The 23,656-nt window shown below is 41.2% G+C and overlaps 2 protein-coding genes across 2 annotated transcripts in view; one reads left to right on the plus strand and one right to left on the minus strand.

Annotated features, from left to right (window-relative positions):
* Positions 1–21,463, minus strand: LOC125900645 (RAS guanyl-releasing protein 1-like). Its single transcript, XM_049595773.1, has 17 exons — positions 21,227–21,463; positions 20,451–20,632; positions 14,025–14,132; positions 12,458–12,518; positions 12,245–12,376; positions 10,253–10,406; positions 9,900–10,073; positions 8,948–9,064; positions 8,593–8,868; positions 8,094–8,174; positions 5,669–5,773; positions 5,381–5,490; positions 4,758–4,902; positions 4,570–4,606; positions 4,045–4,176; positions 2,121–2,446; positions 1–2,017 (listed from the first exon to the last, which is right to left on the minus strand). Exons 1-17 carry the CDS (start codon positions 21,361–21,363, stop codon positions 1,883–1,885), a joined length of 2,412 nt encoding a protein of 803 aa, XP_049451730.1. The 5' UTR covers positions 21,364–21,463; the 3' UTR covers positions 1–1,882.
* exd1 (exonuclease 3'-5' domain containing 1) overlaps positions 20,644–23,656 on the plus strand; it is a 12,803-nt gene continuing 9,790 nt past the window's right edge. Inside the window, exon 1 of the mRNA XM_049595775.1 lies at positions 20,644–20,816. The gene's annotated coding sequence lies outside the window, so the exon portion shown is untranslated. The remainder of the gene's footprint in view (positions 20,817–23,656) is intronic.

Raw genomic sequence — 23,656 nt, forward strand, 5'->3', positions numbered from 1 at the left:
TTTCTATGTAGAATACAGTATTTATTATAACAACAAGAGAACAATACTGAGAGAAAGGATGACTTAATCAAGATGGCACTCTGTATACTTCGTATTTACAGTACATTACACACGTTACAAACACACGTATCTCGATCCACGGTACAACACCACTTCAACGGACCACACAACAGTAACGTGACATGGCTGCACAATGAAAATAGAAAGTATCAATATGACGCCAACACGCACGAGCATAAATAATTCACTGAAAGTACCAGTATGCTGTACAAAATGTCAATTTCTGTCACGCTCTCTATGAACTGTGTAGTGTTTGAGACAATAAATATTAACAGAAGCACTGACAACATCGTGTGCATTGATATGAACAGGGACAATGATGCAGAGCGACAACAGCACTGTACACGTGAGGCCTCCAGCTTTCATTCTCAGTGGGCTCTCATCCTTAATAATAATAATAATCATAATAATAATAATAATAATGATAATAATGATAATAATAACAATAATAGTGATGCACCTGTGATTTACACAATAAACTCCTCATTTCCTCTGATTTCCATTTTATGTTTAACATAAATATCTTGTCTCTTATTGATCGAGAATTGATCAAACACATTCTGCCCTATTCACACTGTTAAATACTGCCCTCCTTCATTCAGTATGTTTTTATCTTTATGACAGGAAACTTGATTCTAACTCCAGCCACTCTTAATGGTTCACTAAAATAAGTGAGTAATGCTCATTGTAATGATTTTCATTCTTCTGTGAACTGAACAACTGAACAGTATAAAGGCTCCCTCTGTTCACTTCAAACTTCTTTATAAATAACGCTACAGTGTTTTTACTGTATTGTGTGTGCTATGTACTGTAGCTTGTTTAAAAGAAATGCACACCTCAAAATAGTTTATGGGAAAGATTGCTATGATTGAACCTGGACCCTGCTTTACTGTATTGTTGTGCCTGGGGGACTAATGGAGATTACAGTTTTCTAAACTGGTCCACACTGCTGCAGCCACAACAGCGACACAGGCTGCAATGTAATGCCTGCCGACAATAATGCATTGTCAATCTACGTCCGATAACAGTGCTTGTTTTTACCACTGACAGGCTCAGATTGTTATTGGACGTCTCTGACATCATTATGTAAAAGACCCCACAGAAAAAAGTTTTCCCTTATCTTTTGCTCTGTTTGTGACCAGGTCTTGCTCAAGGAGAAGCCCTGTTCTGAAATGTCACGGACGTTTCCACATAGTCGAAGTCAACAAAATATTCAGCCATGACACTGAAAATCTTCTAGATAACACTAAGTTACACTTTCTGTACTCTGTGGGGTTTCAGGGCAAGACTTCTCCACAAAAGACTGGCCCACAATAAGAAACACGCCGGTGAACAGTAGGGTCTTTTCCTTAATACTGCCAGACACTTCTAATAACAATCTGAGCCTGTCAGAAGCAAAAACAAACTCTTTTAGTGAATGTAAACTGACAGTGGGCCGTTGCCTGTAGGGATTACATTTCAGCCTGTTCAGCTGCTGCAGCAGTCTGTCTCAATACTGGAGCAGTTTCCATTAGTCACTTAGACACAAAAATGTGTAAAAATAGCATCCTGGTTGAAAAATACCAAAGCTGTCCTTTAACTTCAATTACTGGTGACATGCTGATTGTCCTCTTTTGATTGACTGTGTACCATTAGCATTAAAATCCCTTGACAAGCTTTGTGCACTGTCCACTTCCTATCATGTGATGCCAAATTGTCCGGGTCTGGTAATTCTGGTGAAATGCTCATGACCAATAAATTAAACATTGGATTCAGTTTTATACATGCTGCCATAGGGGGGCAGCACCAGTCTCCCTAGAGGAGGTCCAGTGTATGTGCGTGTCTAGGAGGAGGAGTCCTCCTCCACAGGGTGGAGAGCGTGCCTCTTGAGCAGTGTCTTTAGTATCTCCACCTCACGCTCTGCCTCCTTCAGCTTCCTACGTAGTGTGTCATTGGCCTTTTGGAGCCTCTGGTTTTCCTGAGAGGGAGAGAGGAGATTTGTGAGATGCACAGAAACTGTGGTGCGTTTAAGTACTGTGCATTTGTACGGAGGAAAAATGAAACTTTTTCATGACACTCACTGATTCCAGAGATTCATAGGTGGGTTTGCTCTCCTCTTCTGGCTCTTTAGGCTTTTGCGCAAAAGACGCTCTGTTTTCCCACTTGGCACAGTGTCGCTGTTTTCTCTGGGGCACTGGGCTGGGACAGGAGGTGAGGGTGGGTGTTGTTGGGACCAGCAGAGAGGGCTGAGGGAGGCTGGCCTCAGGGGCTGCAGCGGAAAGTTGGGTTCCCTCTGTCTGGGTGCCACTATGGACTGTCCGAGGCCTCAAATAGTTGGTGACTGGGGACTCTGGACTCCAGTCTTTGCTGTCATGTGGCGGGTAGGGGAAAGGACAGTCTTCTGAACCTGGAGAGATGGGCATTATTAGTAATTATGTCAAATAAAACAAATAAAAAATGCAGGTTTGACTTTTGCCACTTTTCAGCCTCCTGTCACAACAATGTCTTAGCTCAAAGCAATCAACAACCCAAAAATAACATGACTCAAACCAGTATGCAGTGAAACACAAGCTAAAATAAACCATGTGACCAAACACCACGTCACACAGACTCATTTGAAAAGGGGATGTGTTAATATAGCCCTCGTGTTTTTTAGACATTTCTGATTGTGTCTGTCCATACCAAGTAAAGTCGAAAGTAGTTCTGCTCTGAATATAGTAGCTTTCTCATGGCAGGTGGGTAGCTTCAGTTTTACTGCAAGTGAAACGGTTCCTAATGACAGCTGGAGGGAAATCACCCTGACAACAGACCCTTTGCTCTCGACTTGTTTTCTCTGAGCTGCAGCAAACTAAAGTAAATTCTGACTTTCATTGTTCTCCGTACACTCTGGTAGGCAGAGCTTTACAGGAAATAACACTGCTTATGCCTAACATACAATAGAGGGCTTTGAAAAGACTTTGAAAAACACCCTCTCACATCTAAAGACAATGTAAGTTTTTAGTCACACACTTGCAAAGACTGTGGTTCTGCAGGGTCACTGTTTGCAAGACTAAAACTAGTTTTGTGTTGAGATTGTTTTCCATCCGGCACCTGGTGGAAAATATCACGCCAAACTCCCTTTAAGAAACATAACATATTAACAAAGCCTTACATTTACACAAAAACACATAACTCTGGAAACATAACATAACAGCCGCCATATGTTGATAGTATTCTTGTCAATTCGGCATCAATACAATCCATACTGATCAACTATGATTGTGTAAATTTTGGATTTTGTTGCTACCAGCCTCTGTTGGTTAGCTGCGCTATTTTAGTGGGAGTAGAACGTGACAATGAGAGGCGAAACGTTTCAAAAAATTAAGATTTCTCACAAAAATAAGTGGCAATCGATGGATCAAATACACGCTGAATTAAACATAAACCCTTATTCACTTGACAGCCTCACCAGTTTCTCCTCCTTTTCCACAGCACAATCAAACTGAGACTTGTTCATGTTCCGTTGCCTCGTCAGAGTCCCCTTAGTGTTTACTTACTACCTGGTTTGCCGCTTCTTATTTGGTGCATCACTATTTGCATGAGCCAAGACTAAAAAGTCGAGATAATATTAAACATGTTTGATTTTGTTGGAGAATAAAGACTGAAAAGACAGCTCTGACTGTGTTTTACGACCACCTTACACCAAACAGTTGAGATCATGGAAGCTCGACTGAGGTAAAAGTCTCCAGATTTTATTCGGACATTGTTAATTTGTCAGCGATAGTGACATCAATTGAAAAGTCCTTTGGTGTAAAGCTGGTATTAGTTGTCTCTGCCACCAGATGGCACCTGTCATGGGACTGACTGATTGCAGCCATGTCACATGCATGTTATTGTTTTCATACTTCAGGTGAGAGTGTGCATCTGTGGGTACTTGTGCAAAAGAAATGTTTTTGTTATGCCTGTGTGAGAAATGACACTGTGTGAGTGTTTATGCTGGCAATGAATCCTATCATCCAAACCCACCCTCTGAGGGGCCCATGGTAACTGGCGTGGAGCTCGGTGTCGGGCTGTCGATGGCGTTGGTCATTTTGGCGTTCTTCTTGCACTCAAACGCCACCTGGTCCTTGCACAGCTTGTGGCAGTTCATCCCACAGTCTAAGCAAGACAAAATAATGCACAACATGTCAGAACAGGAACTAGCGTTAACTCTTCTATCTACAACTGACTTTTCTTTGAACACTCTCTTCTGCAACTGCAACTCTCAGACCTTTGCATGCTCACTGTCAGGCAAACAAATGGCTCTCAGATCTTTTGAGGGATGGGGGAGGGGGGAAAACTGTGGTTCTGGCTGCAGACTCTTTTTTTTCTTCATGTGCTGCAAGGTTCAGCTAGCTGTTTGCAACACAGAAAACCACACTACACCGTCTTAACATAGAGGCACTTTACCTGCTCCCCACAAGACAGTGTGTGTACCTCTCCTCACTTTTTACTGACATTTGGTCAAAGAAAGAAGTGCACGAGTTGCACAACATGGAGTGCAATAATCACCTTTGCATCTGTAGCCTTGCTTGATGACACCCCACAGCTGTGAAGCAGAATATGGAGAAAACTGTTTTCACATCACTGAAGCAAAAGCAAAACTGAAAACATGATTACATATTGTTGGGAAATTTTTAGACTGGGACGGAGCAGTAAAGTTGTATTTCATCATACACTGTGGTTGTGTGGTGACTTACGAATCCTGAGCAGTTGTCACAGAACGTGGGTTTCATGTAAGTGGTCTCCTGGAAGTTGTGGACAAAACCAAGACCCAGTTTGGAGCAGATGACACTGGCCCGCATGAAATAGGCTGTGATCTCATCTCTGCTGATAAGGCCTTCCCTGGACAACCACAACACATATAGTACACCTTTACAGAGGAAATAGAGCTGCAGATGAGCAGTATATGTGGGGGACAAACATTTTGACAGATATTTTAGATCTTAACTTCACCCTTTAATTGTTTGGTCATGTCCTGATTTATTTGTTTGCGCCCTCATCTGCCACATGGGTTCAACTCTATACCACTTTGCCATTGTGCAAAGTGAAAACAGTATCATCAGCTATGGTGGTTTTCATGTTAAGGTCTTAATAAGGAATCACATGCTTCTCTGTGGTTTGTGAGAATCATATAGCTATCAGTGTATGTGCATGAGACATAAAATAGAGAATATTTTGTGGTGGGGGTTATGGTTAGTTCTGCAGCTATTTTATGTTTCCTGTTGCACACTCATAACTACAAATACCACCTTTTCTTCCTCTCCTCTGAAGTTACACATGAGCTCAGAGTGTGTGTGCATGACCTGTCGAACAGACTCACTTCTCTTTGTCCATGACACAGAAGGAAAACGGAAAGCTAGCAGCAATTTTCTCAAATTCCTCTTGAGAAATGAAGCCGTTCTCGTCGTGATCATAGTTCTTAAACACGGACTGTGAGAGACAAGAGGCAAACACCATTGTTGCGTGACTATTAGTGCACAATAGCTGCAAGAGCTGGCTGTCAAAATGGCAGCATCAAGAAGAATAGTTACAACAAATGATTATGGTTATATAACGGCATGACGGAGTAGCTATGTGGAGGCTACACTTGAAAAAAGGAAGCACTTACGTCCACCATTCTCTGTACGTGTTTGCTGATGGTTCTGGGGTCGGGTTTGGGAGCCACTCCTGATGCCCAGTCCACAACCACTGGAGGTCTAGAGGGGGTGGCTGGCTGATAGAAAATTAATTAGTCATTAAAAAAACAAGCCTGAGCAGGCAGATAAACATGTCAAATATTATCTGAGCAATTCAGTTATACTAAATCTATGAATGACCTTCAGAAGCAGAACTGGCAAATTATTCTGTTTTAAAAAGCTGAGTAATGCTTCGAAGGACATTTATGTATTTCACCATTTTGGGAAATACACTCTGCTTTCTTGCAGAGTTTAAGGGAAGCTTTGGTCTTTTTAAACCTGGACCCTATTTTCCCACGTTCTTGTGTCTGAGTGACTAATCAGATTAACAGTTCTTTAAATTGAGCAAGACCTCCGCAGCCAGCATCAGTGAAACATTATGGAAAGGATCCATACAGAGGTCAGCCTCTTAGGAGTAAGATCCTTTTTGTTTAACTAGAAACAGCCTCAAAATCACTGAAACCAACCAGACTCCTTTTAAATAAACAGTAATTTTATCATCGTAAAACACACTTCATTTAAAATAAACAGAAGCAAAATAAAACTCACAAAAGAAAATATGCTGGCTCTGTAAAAGCTTAAATTACTGTTTATTTAAATAGAGTCTGGCAATGGCAATTTCTGGGCTGTTTCTGGTTAAACAAAAAGAATCTTACTCTTTAACAAAAAGCTGACCTCTGTATGGATCCTTTCCATAATGCTGTCAGACACCTATGCTAACAATCTGAGCCTGTCAGTGGCAAAAACAAGCACTTCTAGTTGATGTACTTTGACAGTGCTCAGGGATTAGCCCCTGCTAGCTGCAGCGGTGTCGCTCAATACTGGACCAGATTAAAAAATTGTTGTCTCCATTTGTCACTTAAAATCAAAATTGTGGTTAAAAAGGGCCCAGGTTGTACAACACCAAAGTTACCCTTTAAATGAGAAGATTGATCACTCTCATGTTTGTGAATATGTAGCTGTAGCCAGCATCCGGGTAGCTTAGCTAATAGCTATACAGAATGGGAAAACAGGGGAAACAGCTAGCTCAGATTTTTCATGTTAACTATAGTAAGCTTCAGATATGCTGGTAAGTCGATTTTGTCACCTGTGGACAAAGCCAGGCTAGCCTTTTCCCCCTGTGGCCAGTCTGTAAGCTAAGACACGTTAAGCTAAGCTAAGCTAAGCGGCTGCTGGCTGTAGCTTCATATTTAGCGTACAGATATGAAAGTGGTATCAATATTTTATCTCTTAACAAGACAGAGAGTTAAGTGTATTTTCCAAAATGCCGAACTATTCTTTTAAGTATTTCTAAGCTTTTGTTTTAATAATTTTGACTTCTAACGCTAGCTTGACATTTTGTTTCCCTGTTTCCAGTCTTGAAGCTAAGCTAACCAGCTACTGGCTGTAGTGTCATATTTAGTTTACAGACCTAAAAGTGATCTAAATTTTTTATCTAACTTTATTTAACTCTTGATGAGAATAAAATAATTTCCCCAAATGCTAACTTATTCTTTTAAGCATTACTTTTGCTCATCTTTTGCTCTAATAATTTTGACTTCTACCATTAGCTTGTTGACATTCTGTTTCCCTGTTTCCAGTCTTAAAGCTAAGCTAACTTAAAAGTGGTATCAATTTTTATCTCACTCTTGACAAGAAAGAGGATCATTTTATTTCCCATTATGCCAATTCATTCCTTTTAGCATTATTATTTGTTCTAATAATTTTGACTTCTAACATTAGCTTATTGACATGCTAACTTCTGCCTCTGTTTTCAGTCTAAAAGCTAAGCTAATCGGCTGCTGGCTGTAGCTTCATATTTAGCATACAAACATGAAAGCAGTATCATTCTTTTATCTAATATCTTTGGTTAATTCTTGACAAGAAAGGGAGTAAGTGTATTTCCCAAAATGCCAGCTTATTTCTTGAAACATTACTCAGCTTTTATTTATTTTTTATTTTTTTTAACAATTTTGACTTCTAACGCTAGCTTGTTGATTTGCTAACTGCTTCCCCCTGTTTCAAGTCTTAAAACTAAGCCAACTTGCTGCTGGCTCTAACTTTAATGTAGCATTCAGACTTAAAAGTGGTATCAATTTTTTTTTATCTAACTCTTGACAATAAAGAGAGTAAGTGTAATTCACAGAATGCCAATATATTCCTCTAAGCATTACTCAGCTCTTGTTTTAGTAATTTTGACCTCTAACGTTAGCTTGTTGACATTCTGCTTCTCCCTGTTTCCAGTCTTAAAGCTAAGCTAACCAGCTGCTGGCTGTAGCTGCATGTTTAGTACACAAACATGAGAGTGGCATCAATCTTTCCATCCAGCTCTCTCTCAAACAGTTTTTAACTTAAAGCGTCTCTGCTTCTATCACTCACAGGTGCTTTACAGTTCTTGGGTTCCCTGGCGTAAGACAGTTCATAGATCTCATCCTCGGTGTAGTAAAGGTCCAAGGACAGCTGCAGGGAAGGAGAGACCACATGTCACACACATGGAAGGTAAACAGAAACAGAGAGAGCTCACTGCATATCTAGATTTTTCTCCTTGAAACATGTTTTGATGAGGGCAATTTTAGGTCACAGGGTAACTATTATCTCTTCATGGGCATTCTGTCGTTCAAGTACGATTAAAGCACCACACACAGATAGCACAACAATATATCAGTCTGAACTCACTCTTATTCACACTCAGTTCATCACCCACACACTCATAGATCATAGACCCTCATCACGCCCACACAAGCGCGGACAATCCACATGCTGTAACACACTCATTTGCATCTGTGCTTACGTTCAATACAATCTGGTGAATCACATGGAGCGACAGAACAATTTCAAAAGAATCTTAAATGCAACGTTGCGCAGAAGGGTGCATTACCGTCAACAGATGGACCAGGTCCTTGTTAGCATCCAGCTTGGGAGGGATTTGTTGGAGCTGGATCAGCTCGTTAATGTGGTTGTAGAGTGCCTGGAGCTTCTGGACATTCACCTTGTTGTCCTCCACATAGTCTGACATGGCCTCGTTGACCGAAATCAAATCTTTGAGGTGGACGCCCAGGATGGGGATTTTAAAACCCGTGCACTTGTTGTAAGCTTGTCTATAGTTGTCATAGTTTCTGCAAGAGGACAGCAGGTCTGTCATCTCGTTCAGTACCTGGGGAGAGAATAGAATTTTTTGTGAGGCTGTTTTGGCTCTATAATCAGCTGGATCGTACTGTTGTAACTGTGTTTACCTTGGTGACCTCATTGGGTACATGTGAGGTGGTGTCCTTCAGTCTGGAGATCGAGCTGTGACAAAGCCCTCCCACCACCGCCATTAGTGTGTTGTAATTGTGCATAAGATGTAGACTCTGGTGGACGGACACACACACACACAAAAACCACACATATCAGTCCATCCACACACACACACATAAACACACACAATTAAACTTGTTCCAGGTAGCCCTGGTTATGTAATCCACAACACTGCAGTTACGTAAGCCACTTATATTGTTGGCTTTTTCTTACCGTGCTCAGATATCTCACTCTTTTTTGGAAGTGCATTTCCCTCTCTTTTCAGTTCTCTAATTCGTGCTGTCACTGAAGCATTATGGTGTGAAATTCGTTTCCACACCCGTGGGTTTTGAGGTTGACAGCAGTGAGCAGCAGCAGACTGGTGCATTAGTGTAACAGTGCAAGAGGTCCTCCAGAGTACAAGCCTGCCAGCAGCTCCCTGAAGCCAGCACATCGCTTCTCAGCAGGCTGCAAGCAGCTTCGTATTGGAGCGGTTTAAACAAGGGAGATGTGACCAGCGACTGCACTCACGAGTCATTTCTCTCCTTTCCACTTCCCAAACTCCTCACTGTCTGAGTGTGTTTCACTTGGTGACTCCATTAGCTTGCATTCAGTTAATATTTTTCTATTGGTAAAATCTTTGGATACGCTAAAAGCCTGCAGCAGAGCTCTTGAGAATCATTACCAGCTCTCTGTGAATTTGCATTATGCAACTGCCAATTATGTAGCGTCTATAGTGCTGTTCATGGTGTTACAATAGACTGTCATTAGTTAGACAAGGTGTGTGAACAATAGCACGTAGAGTGCAAGCAAAGAGGAAGCGTGTCAAATGGAGTTCCATTTTTCTGTTTTGCTAAACCAGGAACAGAAAGCGTACGAGTAACAGTGAGGGTCTGGTTAAACCACTACCTGTGCCACGTGGATAAACTTGGTGAAAACCTCAGCTCTCAACTGAGCGGTCGGCCTGCTCAGCACCATCAGCTGAACCCATTGAGAGATACCATTACACAGGGCGATGGAACGCTCCATCACGGGGATGTCCTTCATGCAGCAGCTTCGAATGTAATTCTGGTAGTCTACAAACTGGCAGAGAGCAGAGAGAGAGGAGCATAAACTGCTGCACGGAAACTGCACGGCATTTCTTGTGGGGAGGAAATAGAGATGTTTTTTAGTTCACAGAGATGCATGCCAAATAAACAAATCATCAATGTGCAAAAGATAACCTATATACATCCGAATAGTCTCTTAGTGTGTATACTCACTGATATTCTGCAGAAGGACTTGAACTCCAGAAAGGTGAGATGCTCAGCCAGCTCAATGGGCTCCAGGTGATCAAAAAGAAGAGAGACCTTCCTCTTTTTACTGCTGTTAGCTTTGATCTTCTGGCTGGCCTTCCATGACCAGTCCCGTTCATTTCTAGAGGACACCATCAGACATAACACGACCCCGTTCACAGTCAGCTAAGTTTAACTGATAACACGACTTCATAAATTGGACACTTACAGCTTCCATACAGACTCATTCTAAAGTGGCTAAACATTTCACATTATTTTAAATTAAAGATGTAAACATTTCTAAAGATATCAATATGCTGAATTACATGTACATTTGGTCTAACTCTTCCATTTGGCACAACAGGACAGCCATGAACTGTACAGTTTGGATATGAATAGGGCTGACACAGCATATACAGATTGACAGAAATTAACTGGCAATTTTTATAAGTTGTAAAGTTAAATTTTAAGTTCCATTTAAAATATTTTTTGACCAACAGTTCAGTGCTTCGACCTCCTAAATTTGAATATGCACTGGTTTTTATATTCTTCTATGACAGTAAATTAAACATCTTTGGGATTGGGGCTGTGTGTAAGACAAAACAAGACATTTTAAGACATGGTCTTGGGCTCTGGGAAATTGTGATCAACACTTCCTGAGATTTTACAGATCAAATAATCAATTGATTAATTGATAAAATAATAAATAATGGGCAGATTAACCAATAATGGAAACAATTGTTAGCTGCAGATATGTGATGTAGGCATGGGAGGATATGAAAATTACATTGCAATTATCCTGGCCAAAATAATTGTGATTCACAATATCACCCCAAAAATCGTCAAAATTTGCTGAAAACTCTTAAAATGGCACTAAAACGAGAAGCACACATTTTGTTGAAGGGATACTAGCATCTGTAAATTAACTGGTGAACTTCCCTCCATCTTACCATCACTCAGACCTCCCTGCTCATCCCCTAGCTCAAATCACGTCAAAATTTCAAGCATCATCCAGCAGATTTTGACTGGTTTTCAGGGTTGCTTGAACGACAGACAGTACTGCATTTTCGTATGTCCACCACCACGGACACAAAGAGTATAGAAGCAGATTGAAAGAGAGCTGCCCCTCTCTCGCTCTCAAACTCAGACCAAACTTCGATCAGCCTGTAAAATTAGGCAGCACTGATCAAATATAAAACCAGATGCTGTTACTGTATTACCTATTTCTCACCAAAATGTTTTTTCAGAAACATTTTTATCTTACCATTTAACTGTAATTTGAGATAGATTGTTACCAGACGGCTGTTTCAAATGTCAAAAATAGACAAGCTTGCATTACATCACCAGAGTGCATCGTGGTAGCTGTAGATTTCCTATCTCTTGAGCAAAGCGAATGCCACAGCCCTTTTTCTGTTTCCTCTGGTCATGTAGCACCAGTTTCAAAAGTATTTGTGTCTTTTTACTGCATAGATGGCCCATCTTTCCAGCCGTGAAGTACTTCTTTAAGAAACAACCTATGTTTTTATTGCATCACACACACGACATGTGTCTTTTCATTTGAAATATGCCACTGATCAATTAAGATCTTCTGTTTTTTGAGTTTGGTGAGTATGCAGTGTGTTTTGCAAACAACCTGCAGAGTCTCTTATTGCCGGACAGCCAGCAGTCTCTTTGGGTGCTGCTGGACATGATATTCAAGATTATCCCAATAATGGCAATTCACTATGATCAATTTATTGTGAGTGTTTTTTTCTATCACAATCTGAGATAAAACCCTGTATTGTCCCATCCCTAATGTGATGTCAAACGGTGTGAAAAACAAAAACATTTGATCTAACTTTGAAGCTATATTAGAGGCAAGGATCAAAGTCTGTATTCTCGATCGTGACAGATCTCAGTATTTTCCATGACTGAACAAACAACTGAGTGTCGTGTAGGCCTAATGTCTCAGTTGCCAGCTGGTCAGAGATTAACACTTACATCCATTTGGTCTCTAGGAGAGAGCAAAGATGCTCCTGTCCCTGCTCTCGGATCAGATCCCGGAACGTGTCCAGGCTGTCTGACAAGCTGTGGTGCAACCGGAACATCATCCAGAATTCCTGGATCCAATGCCTGGAGGTCAGAGACGATAGATACCGTGTAAGTGACACAGAACATACAAGCAAAGTTAGACTCTTGATGTGTTATACTGACCTGATGAGGTAGCATATCCTCTGGCACTCTGCTGGTTGCTCACTGTCCAGCGCTGTTTTAAATGTAAGGGCTTTGGTTAAGGAGCTGATGTTGACATGAGGTGTGGTTTTATTGTCTGAAAGTTAAAGCTGGGAGTGTTTTCAAGCTTGACAATACTTTTGTTTAGGTGAAAACAGCTTTGTCAGTAAATCTACCGATCATGGGGACAGGTATGTTTTGAGTAAATAATAAACATATGTGTTATTCGACTGCGGGGTTCCTTTCGCACAAACAACTCATTAATAAAAACTACAGCAACTAAACTAAAAGGCGAACAGAAGTGGCATTTGGTGATGTGGGAGGAGGCAACTGCATGAAGCAAAACTCTGATGAGCATCACCGAGTGAATCATTCTGGCACACAGAAGTAAGTGAATAACAAAATGTACAAAGAGAACACGCGATCAATGCCTCATATACTGTCGAACAACTGTTGATGAACGTGCATTGTTTAGTGGTAGGACTCTATAGATGTTTGTCAACCCATGAGAATATAATTAATGGGGTCACTCTGCCTACAATTAGCATGTTGACCACAATACCACCGCCATATCAATTTATATACAGTGCACACAAAACCATTTCCTTATTATACGAAGCAGCCCTTATAAACAGACTGACACTATAGCTCTCAATTGGCAGAAATCAGCTTGAAGTGATGCACATAAAAAGGCTAATTGCGTCATGGGAGCAGAAGAACTACCCACGCAATCCCAAGGCCAGACTGTGATGAAGGCTGTTAATGGCCCCTGTGTCTCTTCCCTGATCCTAACCCACTCACTGAATTTATTTGATGTATCCTTTTGGGTCTTCGGCTCAGAACGAGAGGGTTAAAAATAGCAGAGGGGCATTCGGTGTTGCATGCTCTGACGTGGGTTCGTGTGAGCAGGGGCCTCTTTAAGCAATAGAGGGTTTGTGTTTATATATAGCTGAAGAGGACCTGTACGTGAAAGAGGCAGAGGTAATTAACACCTGAAGCCCCCAAGGCTGCTGCTCACCGTGGCCGGGAGGCTCCTCTGAGAGGCTCTGTGACGTCATCGCTGTTTCCTGAATGGAGGCTCAGATTACAGACCCTCAAGTCAAAATACAAATGAAAAAAAACATGCTTTTTTCTAGGTGTGAAGTGGGTAAAATGAAAGAGGCGGAATCAAACATTTTGAAAGATAGCAAATACACAATGGCGACAGAGTGCCTGTTATTGAATGCATGGGATGCAGGGCCCAAAGTAGAGGGAATTCACGCAGATAGAGATGTAAGAGGTCCACAGCGACTGACAGCAGGAGTAAACACGAGCTGCCACTTGCTGATCACATTTTACACTGACAGCTACAGGCTGCACTGTAAGCCAAGTACGAGCTTGATTGCCCGTTGCTGTTGACAACCAAAGAAAAAGCAGCAGCAGCACACAACAGAGCCAGTGAATATGATCCCACGTTACATTTGCTGCTCGCAATCGGCCGGTGCACCGTTTGAATCATCTGTCTGTGTTGAGATAGCGGTTATAGCCTTATGTCAGGCAGCTGAAGGATATAGAGAGATGAGTTTGTCTAGCAGATCGCTGGAGGAGAGGTGGAGACGATGCATGGTCAGGGTGATGTTCAACAGGTGGCTGCTCCCGCACACGCAACCATTCGAGTCTGCAAGACAGAATGCACACACTTGAATTTACCCTCATTCTTACACAGTGGAGGAAGTGTCTAGGAAGTGTCTAGACAACATGTCACATGCATCACATTTAACGTAACATCGCAGCTGTCATTGCTCTGCTTTCTCAAAGTAAACTGGTGTAAATAAAATTCAAGAGCTACTGATTATGGACTAAAGAAGTCTCCTTTCAGCAGGCTTAATTTAGACCAAAACAGACGACACAGTTAATTTCTTAAAGAAGTATTTCACTGCTGGAAAGACAGTCTTTTCTACTGGAGATGAACTGGTGCTACATGACCAGAGGAAACAGAGAAAAAGGACTGCGGCATTTGCTTTTGCTCAAGATGTAGAAAATCTACCAGAATGCACTGTGCCACATGAGACCAATAAATGCACCCGCTGGTAGGTGACTTAATGCAAACTTGTACGTTTGACACAATGGCGGCCGGTTGTTTATTAGTTTTACCGTTTGATCTCAGTTTTTTCAGGCTCTGTTTTTACTGTGCAGGAACTAGTATGGCGCCCACTTCCTCTTCACAAACTCTTGCTATTACAGCTACAAGGCACTAAAATATGTTTCCAAAGAACATTTAAGGCAGTAAATAGGCAGTGTGGTAACATAAACTTGATTTATATTCAATCAGCATTGCCTAGTTTTACTATTTGATTGGATTTCTTTGAGTTTGAGAGACAGAGGAGTGGGTCTGCCTCTTGATCTACTTCTATGCTCTTTTGTGTTAGTAGCGGCGGCATGGCTGGCAGCCAATACGAAAATGCAGAGTTAGAGCCTGCAGTTCTAACAACAGCCCGGGAGAGTCAGCGAAACTCCACCGGATGATGCAGATGGCTTAAGACACGTCATCCAGCGGAGTTTGACTGGGATGGGAGCAGGGAGATCTACGCGCTGGTAAGATGGAGATAAGTTTACCACAGTTCATTTACACATTCCACCCACATTGTTATGACAAAAATCTGGTAGAAAATCTGCAAAAGTATCTCTTTAAAAGATGAGGTTGGTGATTTTGTGTGTCTTTCTTTTTGTCACAGTTCCTATGAAAAAAACAAAACAAAAACAATAATGCGTAAGTCCATCTTTCAATACCTTTGGACTCCTCTATCTTCTGAATATTTTCAGCAGCACTGGAGTGTTCAAAAATGTGGGATTGACTCAAGATAACCTACAGTGCCAATATTTTTTGTCATTTAAGAATGTGTAACCCTGTGTGTTGTGGCTCACAGATGTATTGTAGTTTTTGGACAACATGGAAATCTATGGCGCAGAAGAATTAGATATATCTGTCAATATTTGTTAGTTGATTCGGTTCATTGTAGGTTGTGGTCTTTTGTGGGATTTGGTAAGAAAAATAAAGAACTGAAGAGCCTTATTCTTGGAGGAACTGGACCAATCTTTACAAATAAACCAATGTCCATGGATGCAGAGCTTCACAGATTATTGTATTCCTTTGATTACACAATAGATTTCTGTTCAATTCTTTACTGGATTGAAGACGAGTGAAGATATGACTCTTCCCCTAAATGGCTCCTTAATGCTGACTAACCCTCATGTTATCTGTGAAAACCATGAGATGGATTTTTCCATCAATGGAAGACAGTTAGGTTAAGCAGGTAAAACACAGACTCACACTGTAGCACATTTCGTCATATTATCCACAGACCCTATTACTGAAGATTTGCCTTTTCCTCTGACTGTGTGAACCTCTGCGGCTTGCTTGTCTCACTACCTTTTCGCTTCCTTTTTCCTCGCATACATCTCACTTCCTCCCTTTGTGACCAGACCACCTTTTCTTATCGTGGTCGTCTGATGCGACGCTACAGCTGAAATCTTGAGACCCACGGAGTGAGAAACTTTATTCTCAACCACTTTGAAAAAAAAATTAGCCTACACGTGTACAAAATATTACATAACATCACGATGCCAGGCCTGACCTATGATTGTAGAAAATGCATTTTCCTGCCCTCTGAAACAAAGCAACGCACCACTTGTCTTCTGCGCAAACTTGAAACCACAGCCATGTGCTGGGAATTGGTGGTTGACAAAAAGAGGAAGAGCGTTTAATTGCTTCTTCAAAAATATTATTTATGTATCGTGGGACAGTTTAGGCTGTTTGCATCTTCCTCCCACAATCTGTACAGAATGAACACGCTGTGCTGAAAATTTGAAGAACAAGAAAGAGTTTTCAGGCTGAGAATTGCTTTCCTTTAAGCTTTACCAGTATCTTGACACCATCAAGGACATCAGGCGTCTGTGGACCCACTTTTAAACCATATCACCTTGGAAATACCTCGGACACCATGGCAACATGTTTTCTAATCTTTGTTATCTGTAAGCAACTCACCACTCCAGCCGCAGCTGACTAATCCAGCCCTCATATCCTGCATTGGGTGTGTTTCTGTTTGTAGCACGCAGCCACTACCAGCTAAACCCAGTGAATATCAATTACCTCACCAGTCAAGTCAATAAGAGAGCAAAAGACAAAGTGAGACAATGTCTGGCATTCAGAATAACATGACTTGTAATGCAGCAATGCTTTGGTGCAGTTAAGTCACATGTATGTAATGCAGTATTCCTCTTTTTGACAATTGTGGTAAACTCATCCTGTTTTACTGATCAACTCAGACGCACATCTTAGTTCACACAATCTGGTGTGATAAGCAGAGCCAGATTTATGACAAATGCACAACAGGAAGTTCTGACTCTCCATCAGGTAAACAATTGCTCCATCATTTTTTTCACAACTTTCCAACCGCTAACCCTCCCTGTGCAGGGTTAATTGCAGGAGGAAATCCCCTCTGGACTGTCTGTTCCTGACTGGAAAATTAGAAAAGCTGCCGCCCGCTACACTGGAACTGTATGATACTGTATGGTGATAAACACTGCCAAGGGCACGCAGCGCCTGGCCTACTTTTAAGGTTATCTTAAACATTCATCAGCCGCTCCAAACCTGTGTGTCGCTTTTCCTTGTTATGACAGAGCCTATCAGCCTGTATGGTCTCTTTGTTTTAGAGGAATCCAAGGCAGATGCAGGAAGATGGTTATCTCTCTGTACTCTGAGCAAACGTCTCCATAATAAATCATGGCTCACTGTAACTTTATGGACAGTTTCTGAATTTATATTTTAGAGCAGTGATTCCCAGCCAGATTCCTAAGTTTCTTTACCAAAGAAAGTACTGCTGCAGTTGCAAGAGGGTTAAACTGAAAGACTGTGCCGTAGTAATAAATTTCATGCTTCTCTCAAATGGAACTCATGAACTCCTGTTTACAACATGGGAAGTCGTGTACATGAACTCAGGAACTCGGAGCTCTCAGAAAATTTCCACTTATGAGGTTATGAAGTCCACAACGGGGGGGAGTGGGGTGGGTTCATATGGAATCTTCTCGTGAGCACAATAAACGCGTTCCCATTTGAACACAGCATTATAAAATACAAGTTCACAAACTGATTAAAAAAAAAGAAAAAAAGAATCAAAATATTGAGTCAGCTATAACACCTGGACACCACATGACAGAGTGTGTGAAAACTAGTAAGCAAGCGAGCCAAGAAGGTAGCTAGAAGCAGCGGATAAATGAATAGAAAAAGATAGCTAAAGGTAATGGATAAAAGATTAAAATACATGGATGTATAATTCAAATAAATATATAATGTAATGTATAAACTCCTGAGCTAAAAGCTATGGATAAATTGCAGAAACAGTTAAGACTATGGATAACATAATGGATGACCAACTGAGCTAAAAGTAATGGAGAAATTGCAGAAACAGTTAAGACTATGGATAAAGTAATGGACGAACAACTGAGCTAAAAGTAATGGATAAACTGCAGAAACATTAAGACTATTGATAAAGGAGCTTAAACGTAAGGGATAAACAACTCAGCTAAAAGTAATGGATAAACTGTAGAAACATTAAGACTATTGATACAGGAGCTAAATGTAAGGGATAAACAACTCAGCTAAAAGTAATGGATAAACTGCGGAAACAGATGAGACTATTGATAAAGTAGCTAAACATAATGGATAAACAACTCAGCTAAAAGTAATGGGTAAACTGCGGAAACAGATGAGACTATTGATAAAGTAGCTAAACATAATGGATAAACAACTCAGCTAAAAGTAATGGATAAACTGCGGAAACAGATGAGACTATTGATAAAGTAGCTAAACATAATGGATAAACAACTCAGCTAAAAGTAATGGGTAAACTGCGGAAACAGATGAGACTATTGATAAAGTAGCTAAACATAATGGATAAACAACTCAGCTAAAAGTAATGGGTAAACTGCGGAAACAGATGAGACTATTGATAAAGTAGCTAAACATAATGGATAAACAACTCAGCTAAAAGTAATGGATAAACTGTAGAAACAGTTAAGACTACATGTATGGGTAAAGTAGCTAAATGTAACGGATAAACAACTGAGCTAGAAGTAGTGGATGAACTGCAGAAACAATTAACACTATGGATAAAGTAGCTAAATGTAATGGTTAGACAACTGAGCTAAAAACTGCAGAAACAGTTTAGACTATGGATAAAGTAGCTACACGTAATGGCTAATGGTTAAAATACTTAGCCTTATTAATAGATAATATGGATTAAATAGCTAATGGACAAAGGATTGAAATTGTTAAAGGTAATGGCTTAATGGTTGAAATAGTTTTTAGTTATGAGTAAATGGCTGAAACATCCAGCTTGTGCCACTCAAAGGGGTAGCAGTATAAATGCAAACATTAATAATTCAATTGTATAAGAAAGCTATTGAAGCACCCATTATTAAACCCATTTTATATCACTAATAGTTCTATATTATCCAATGAAAAATTACTCCAAATGAACACCTTTAAAACATATATATATATATATATATATATATATATATATATATACACACAACATGGCAAGCCCTGCACACAAACTCGTGAATGTGATGTATGTATGTATAAAATATATGTGAATTAGACTGACACTGAGCATAATCAGAGCATGCAGCGCAACAGTGTGGTCTTGAGAGAGTGATGATGTCAACAGCTATTGATCTGCACCTCACAGTGCTATGCATTTCAAAGGCTGGTCAGCATCTGAGGACCACTGTTAGGGGAGCTGACCTTTCGGCTCAGCCGGGCTTGAAGCTGCCATCAGGTAATCCTTCAAATAGCTCTTACGTGCACTCTCACATCTGAAAAGGTGGACCTTAGGGGTTCGCCTGTGATGTGGGCCAAGAGGAACAGGACTATGTTCCATTTTACCAGCAGAAGCCGTTCAAGGAAAACCCCACTCCTAACACTCTGTACTCAGTGAGATACCATCTTGAACGTGTGCGTGTGACTTGCACATTTTGCATAGTGACACTGAAATTATTTTTCAAAGCAAGTCTTCAGAGCACTCTGTGATACTACAGGGTTCCTTAACTCTTCTTCCCCTGGTTAATTCTGTTTCCTTCGTGGGTCTGAAATGAGCTGTCATTACTGCTTGATTTTACCTCTCCACAGATAAATGTGGTTATGGGATGTCATTTTATGTGCAGCCCATTGTAACGCCTCTCCACTGCTCTTGCTCCATTTGTGTAACCAGGCAACGGCAATTTGAAAGCTTGTCTCTTTAGAGACGCAATCACCATAACTCTGAGAGCACTCCAGACAACTTGCTGAAGCCAATGATCATTGCTTGATTGATCCAGCAACAGCCTACTCAATCACGCTGTCCTTTTTTATTTAAAAAACCCTCTATATATCTTGCTTACAGTTAAATATTGATACTGATATATTCATCGATAAATACAGTGCAGCCTATGTTTGCAGAAATTATAATACATGTAATCCCCAAACACTGTTTTCCTCAATACTTTCAAATCACACAAAGCAATAAAAAAAATCTGATAAGCATCAATGTGACTGATGTCATCTTAAAAGCATACAGTCCTATGTTAAACAAAAATAAAGTCAGCTGTGTTAAGACAATCCATTTCACTTTCAAATGCAAAGCATCCCACTCCTTTTCTTCAGAGGCCTGCCCAAACTTGTTAGAGGGTTGCATCCAAATGCCAGGAGCAGTGGTGGGAAAAACACAGACTTCTGGGAAACTACACAGGAGGCTCATTATCTTATTGTTTTTCAATAACAGAGACAAGTGCTGCAGAAAGGCATGAGTCAAACATCAACAAAAAGATTCCAGTGAATAAAATTTCAGTGTTACAGGAACATGGACTGCAGACACCTGTGCTCCTGCTGCACACGTCACTGTAGTTTTCCACCAAGTCAAACTCATAGTGCCAAAGCGGGTCAGCATGGACTTACCGAAGGACTGCAGACAGGCCTGAATGAGCTCCTCCCAGCTCCCCCCTTTGGTGAGGGGACCCAGGGACATCATGGATTTACTGGGGGCGGTTTGGGTTGGATGCGGGCTGGGTTTGTGGAACCTGTGAGGGCGGCCTGGAGGAGAAACCCTAGACCTGGAGCCGCATCCTGGAGTCACTCTCCTTTAGAGACACCAACACAAGAAAAGTGAGGGGGAGGAGGGGACAGAAGGGCTATGCCTTTCTCTGTTTGCCTATGAGGATGTATGCTACACGTGTTTGAAACCATGATCTTCTGAGACCACAGATTAACGCACATGAAACGATCTGTGCAGTTGTCACCAGAGTCTGGAGCCATTGTTTGAATGTAAGAGCCCTCCCGGAATGTTGCTATGCATTGTTCTCATTTCCTTCCTTTAACTTGGGGAAATACCAGTTGATTGCGGACATCCAGTTTAAACTGTTGAGTGACCAGTAAACAAGGAGGAATTTGAGTGAAACATACGCAGTTTGAGTGCAGCAGCTCAGAAAGTGACAATTCAGATGACAGAACCTGTGCGTAAAATAATTGGGTGGCATCAGCGCAGTTTTACGCACCGTTTAGCCACAAATCAAGGCACGCCTGTTTTTTTTTTCTTTACCTTGAAGAACAGTCATTAAAAACCACAACTCTAGTAACTGAAATAATCAAGCTACTGTTGGATAAGTGCGCACATTTACGCCCAAACCCGAACCAGAAACTCTCCAGCAAAACCCCGAAAATGTGATCTAACTTACGCATCGTCCTTTCCCTTTTCTTCCGGCGTTATACTTTCGTTTTGGTTGTTTTCTTTTGATTGGCATCCCATGGCGAGGTACTGGGCGACGAGCGGCTGAACTAGGCTGTCCATCTGTGTTCTCCTCGATGGGAGCATTTCATCGCTCTGCTCGGCTCAGTGCGCCTCCGCGGTCTCAGCAGCATTGTGCTGACTCGTCAATGAACGTTACACAATTAAGAGTCACCCAGCTCGTCTGTGAGTGGGCGGCCGTGGTGCCGGGCTTGTCACTCACACAGAGTGGGCTCTGCACTTCATCAGACGGTACTACTTACTTGAAAAGTCGACTTGTCACAGGTTTTTACTTTACAACTTTGATTCAACTAAATAATTAGTTTGGTCGGTGGGGCTCTCTTAAGGGGAATAACAAACTAAATGAGAAGCAGTTAATACATTTTACAGTCATCTCATTCATTTGAAGCTGTATTAAGGATTTCTAATTGTATCATAGATCTCTGTCTTTATGACTACACATTCCTGCTGTCCTACATCAAATCAAATTCAAAGAAAAATCTCATTAGGTTCACACAAAACCAGAGCCCATGTCTCTTGGGGGTTCATTTTGGGAAAAAAGCAGTGGGACGTGATTCCTCTTGAAGTTTACTAAAACCTTTTTTATTTGTTCAGACTGCAGAACCGGAAAAGGGTGGGCCTTCCTCTACAGATAACAGTGGTTGTAGGTTCCATAAAGGCTTATATGAGGGATAAAGTCATTGTGCTGTACTGTAGGTGGTCCAGAGAGGATGATTACTCAAGTCTTTTAACAGCTTTAAGTTTACTGACTCTTGACTCATTGATTCAGGTGGAGAGCTCTGTGAGAATGTAGACAATCTGCCAATGAATAACAGACAGTTTGTTAATATTTGACGGTTAAAGTGACAACTAAGGGCCATTAAAAGATGGATTAAAAGCTTAGGTAAGCAGTTTAATTTTGGCATCATTGGGCAAAACTTCCATAATAAACTTTGAGTGTATTGTAATTCAAGTGGAGAGAGATCAAGACTGCTGCATCTCTGCTTGGCTCTCTTTTCACGCTTTAGAAATCTAGCCTGTGACAGGAGACTCTGGCTACACCATTTTCAGAGAGAGCAGCTGTCAATCATGTCAATCACTGCTTGTGAACTGCAGCGCTTATCAAATATGAATCAAGATTCTGTCACTGCATTGCCTATTATGTTTTCAAAAACAACTTTTAGTGTACTTTTAAGCTGTAAAATGAGAGCGTTTATGACCACCATGTTGGAAACATGGTGGTCGTGCCAAGCAAACGTTCTCATTTTACAGCTAAGCAGTACACTAAAATATGTTTTTGAAAACAACCGAGGCGACAAATAGGCAGTAACAGAATCTTGATTCATATTAAATTCAATTCATGAGCAGTGATTGACAGAATTTTCAGCTCTGATTGGTTGTTATCCTGATTCTTGCAAATGCCATTAGTAGCACTATGAGGATTCTGCCTCATGAACCACTGGGAGGATATAGTGAGTTATAAAAAAAAACAAGGGGGGGTTGGAGGGTTCAAACCTTGGGGTAGGGGAGCCCTTTTGTGCAGACTTTGCATGTTCTCCCCGTGTCAGCATGGGTTTTCTCCGGGTACTCCGGCTTCCTCCCACAGTCCAGAGACATGCAGGTTAATCGGTGACTCTAAATAGCTCGTAGGTGTGAATGTGAGTGTGAATTGTCTGTCTCTATGTGTCAGCCCTGTGATAGTCTGGGAACCTGTCTAGGGTGTACCCTGCTTCTCGCCCAGTGTCAGTTGGGATAGGCCCCAGTGCAAAGAGTTCACACTTGGCATCTGGGAGAAGCTTCAGATGAAACCACTGGATGAATCCTATATGTTGCTCCATTAAGATCACTTAAAACTATGTCTGTAATAGGTAAAGTGAAACCCCTAACATTGGATATAACTGGAAATGCAATGAATCACAGCCTCTCCTTGACTATAAAACGTCCAGTTTAAGCAAAAGTAAATGTCGTTAAATTAGCTCTGAAGCATTTGCCCCTTTTCACTTGACTTTATCTGAGCTCAGGAGGAGCAACACACAGCCTAGCACAAATCATAGAAGGTGCTGTGATTAAATCAGAGACAGCTCTGTGCCCCCTGCACCCCAGAGCGTCCTCCCTTTGATGAGTTGCCCCCCCCCTGCGTGCTGTCCACAGACAAGCAGTGGTTTGAGTTCATGTGTTTCCACAGGCAGAGTGAAGTCATGAGAACCTGTGTATTCGCAGCTGGCTACTTCTGATAAGATAGCTTTTCTGTGCCTGTGCTGTTATCAGACCAGTCAGTGACGCCTGAAGCCTGCCACCATGTGGCTTAAGGCACATCTAAATCTAATTTTTTTTTTTCAATATATATATATAATTTTTTTTTGGCATGACATTGAGCCCA

The sequence above is a fragment of the Epinephelus fuscoguttatus genome, linkage group LG14 (assembly GCF_011397635.1).
Source record: "Epinephelus fuscoguttatus linkage group LG14, E.fuscoguttatus.final_Chr_v1".
Classification (NCBI taxonomy): domain Eukaryota; kingdom Metazoa; phylum Chordata; class Actinopteri; order Perciformes; family Serranidae; genus Epinephelus; species Epinephelus fuscoguttatus.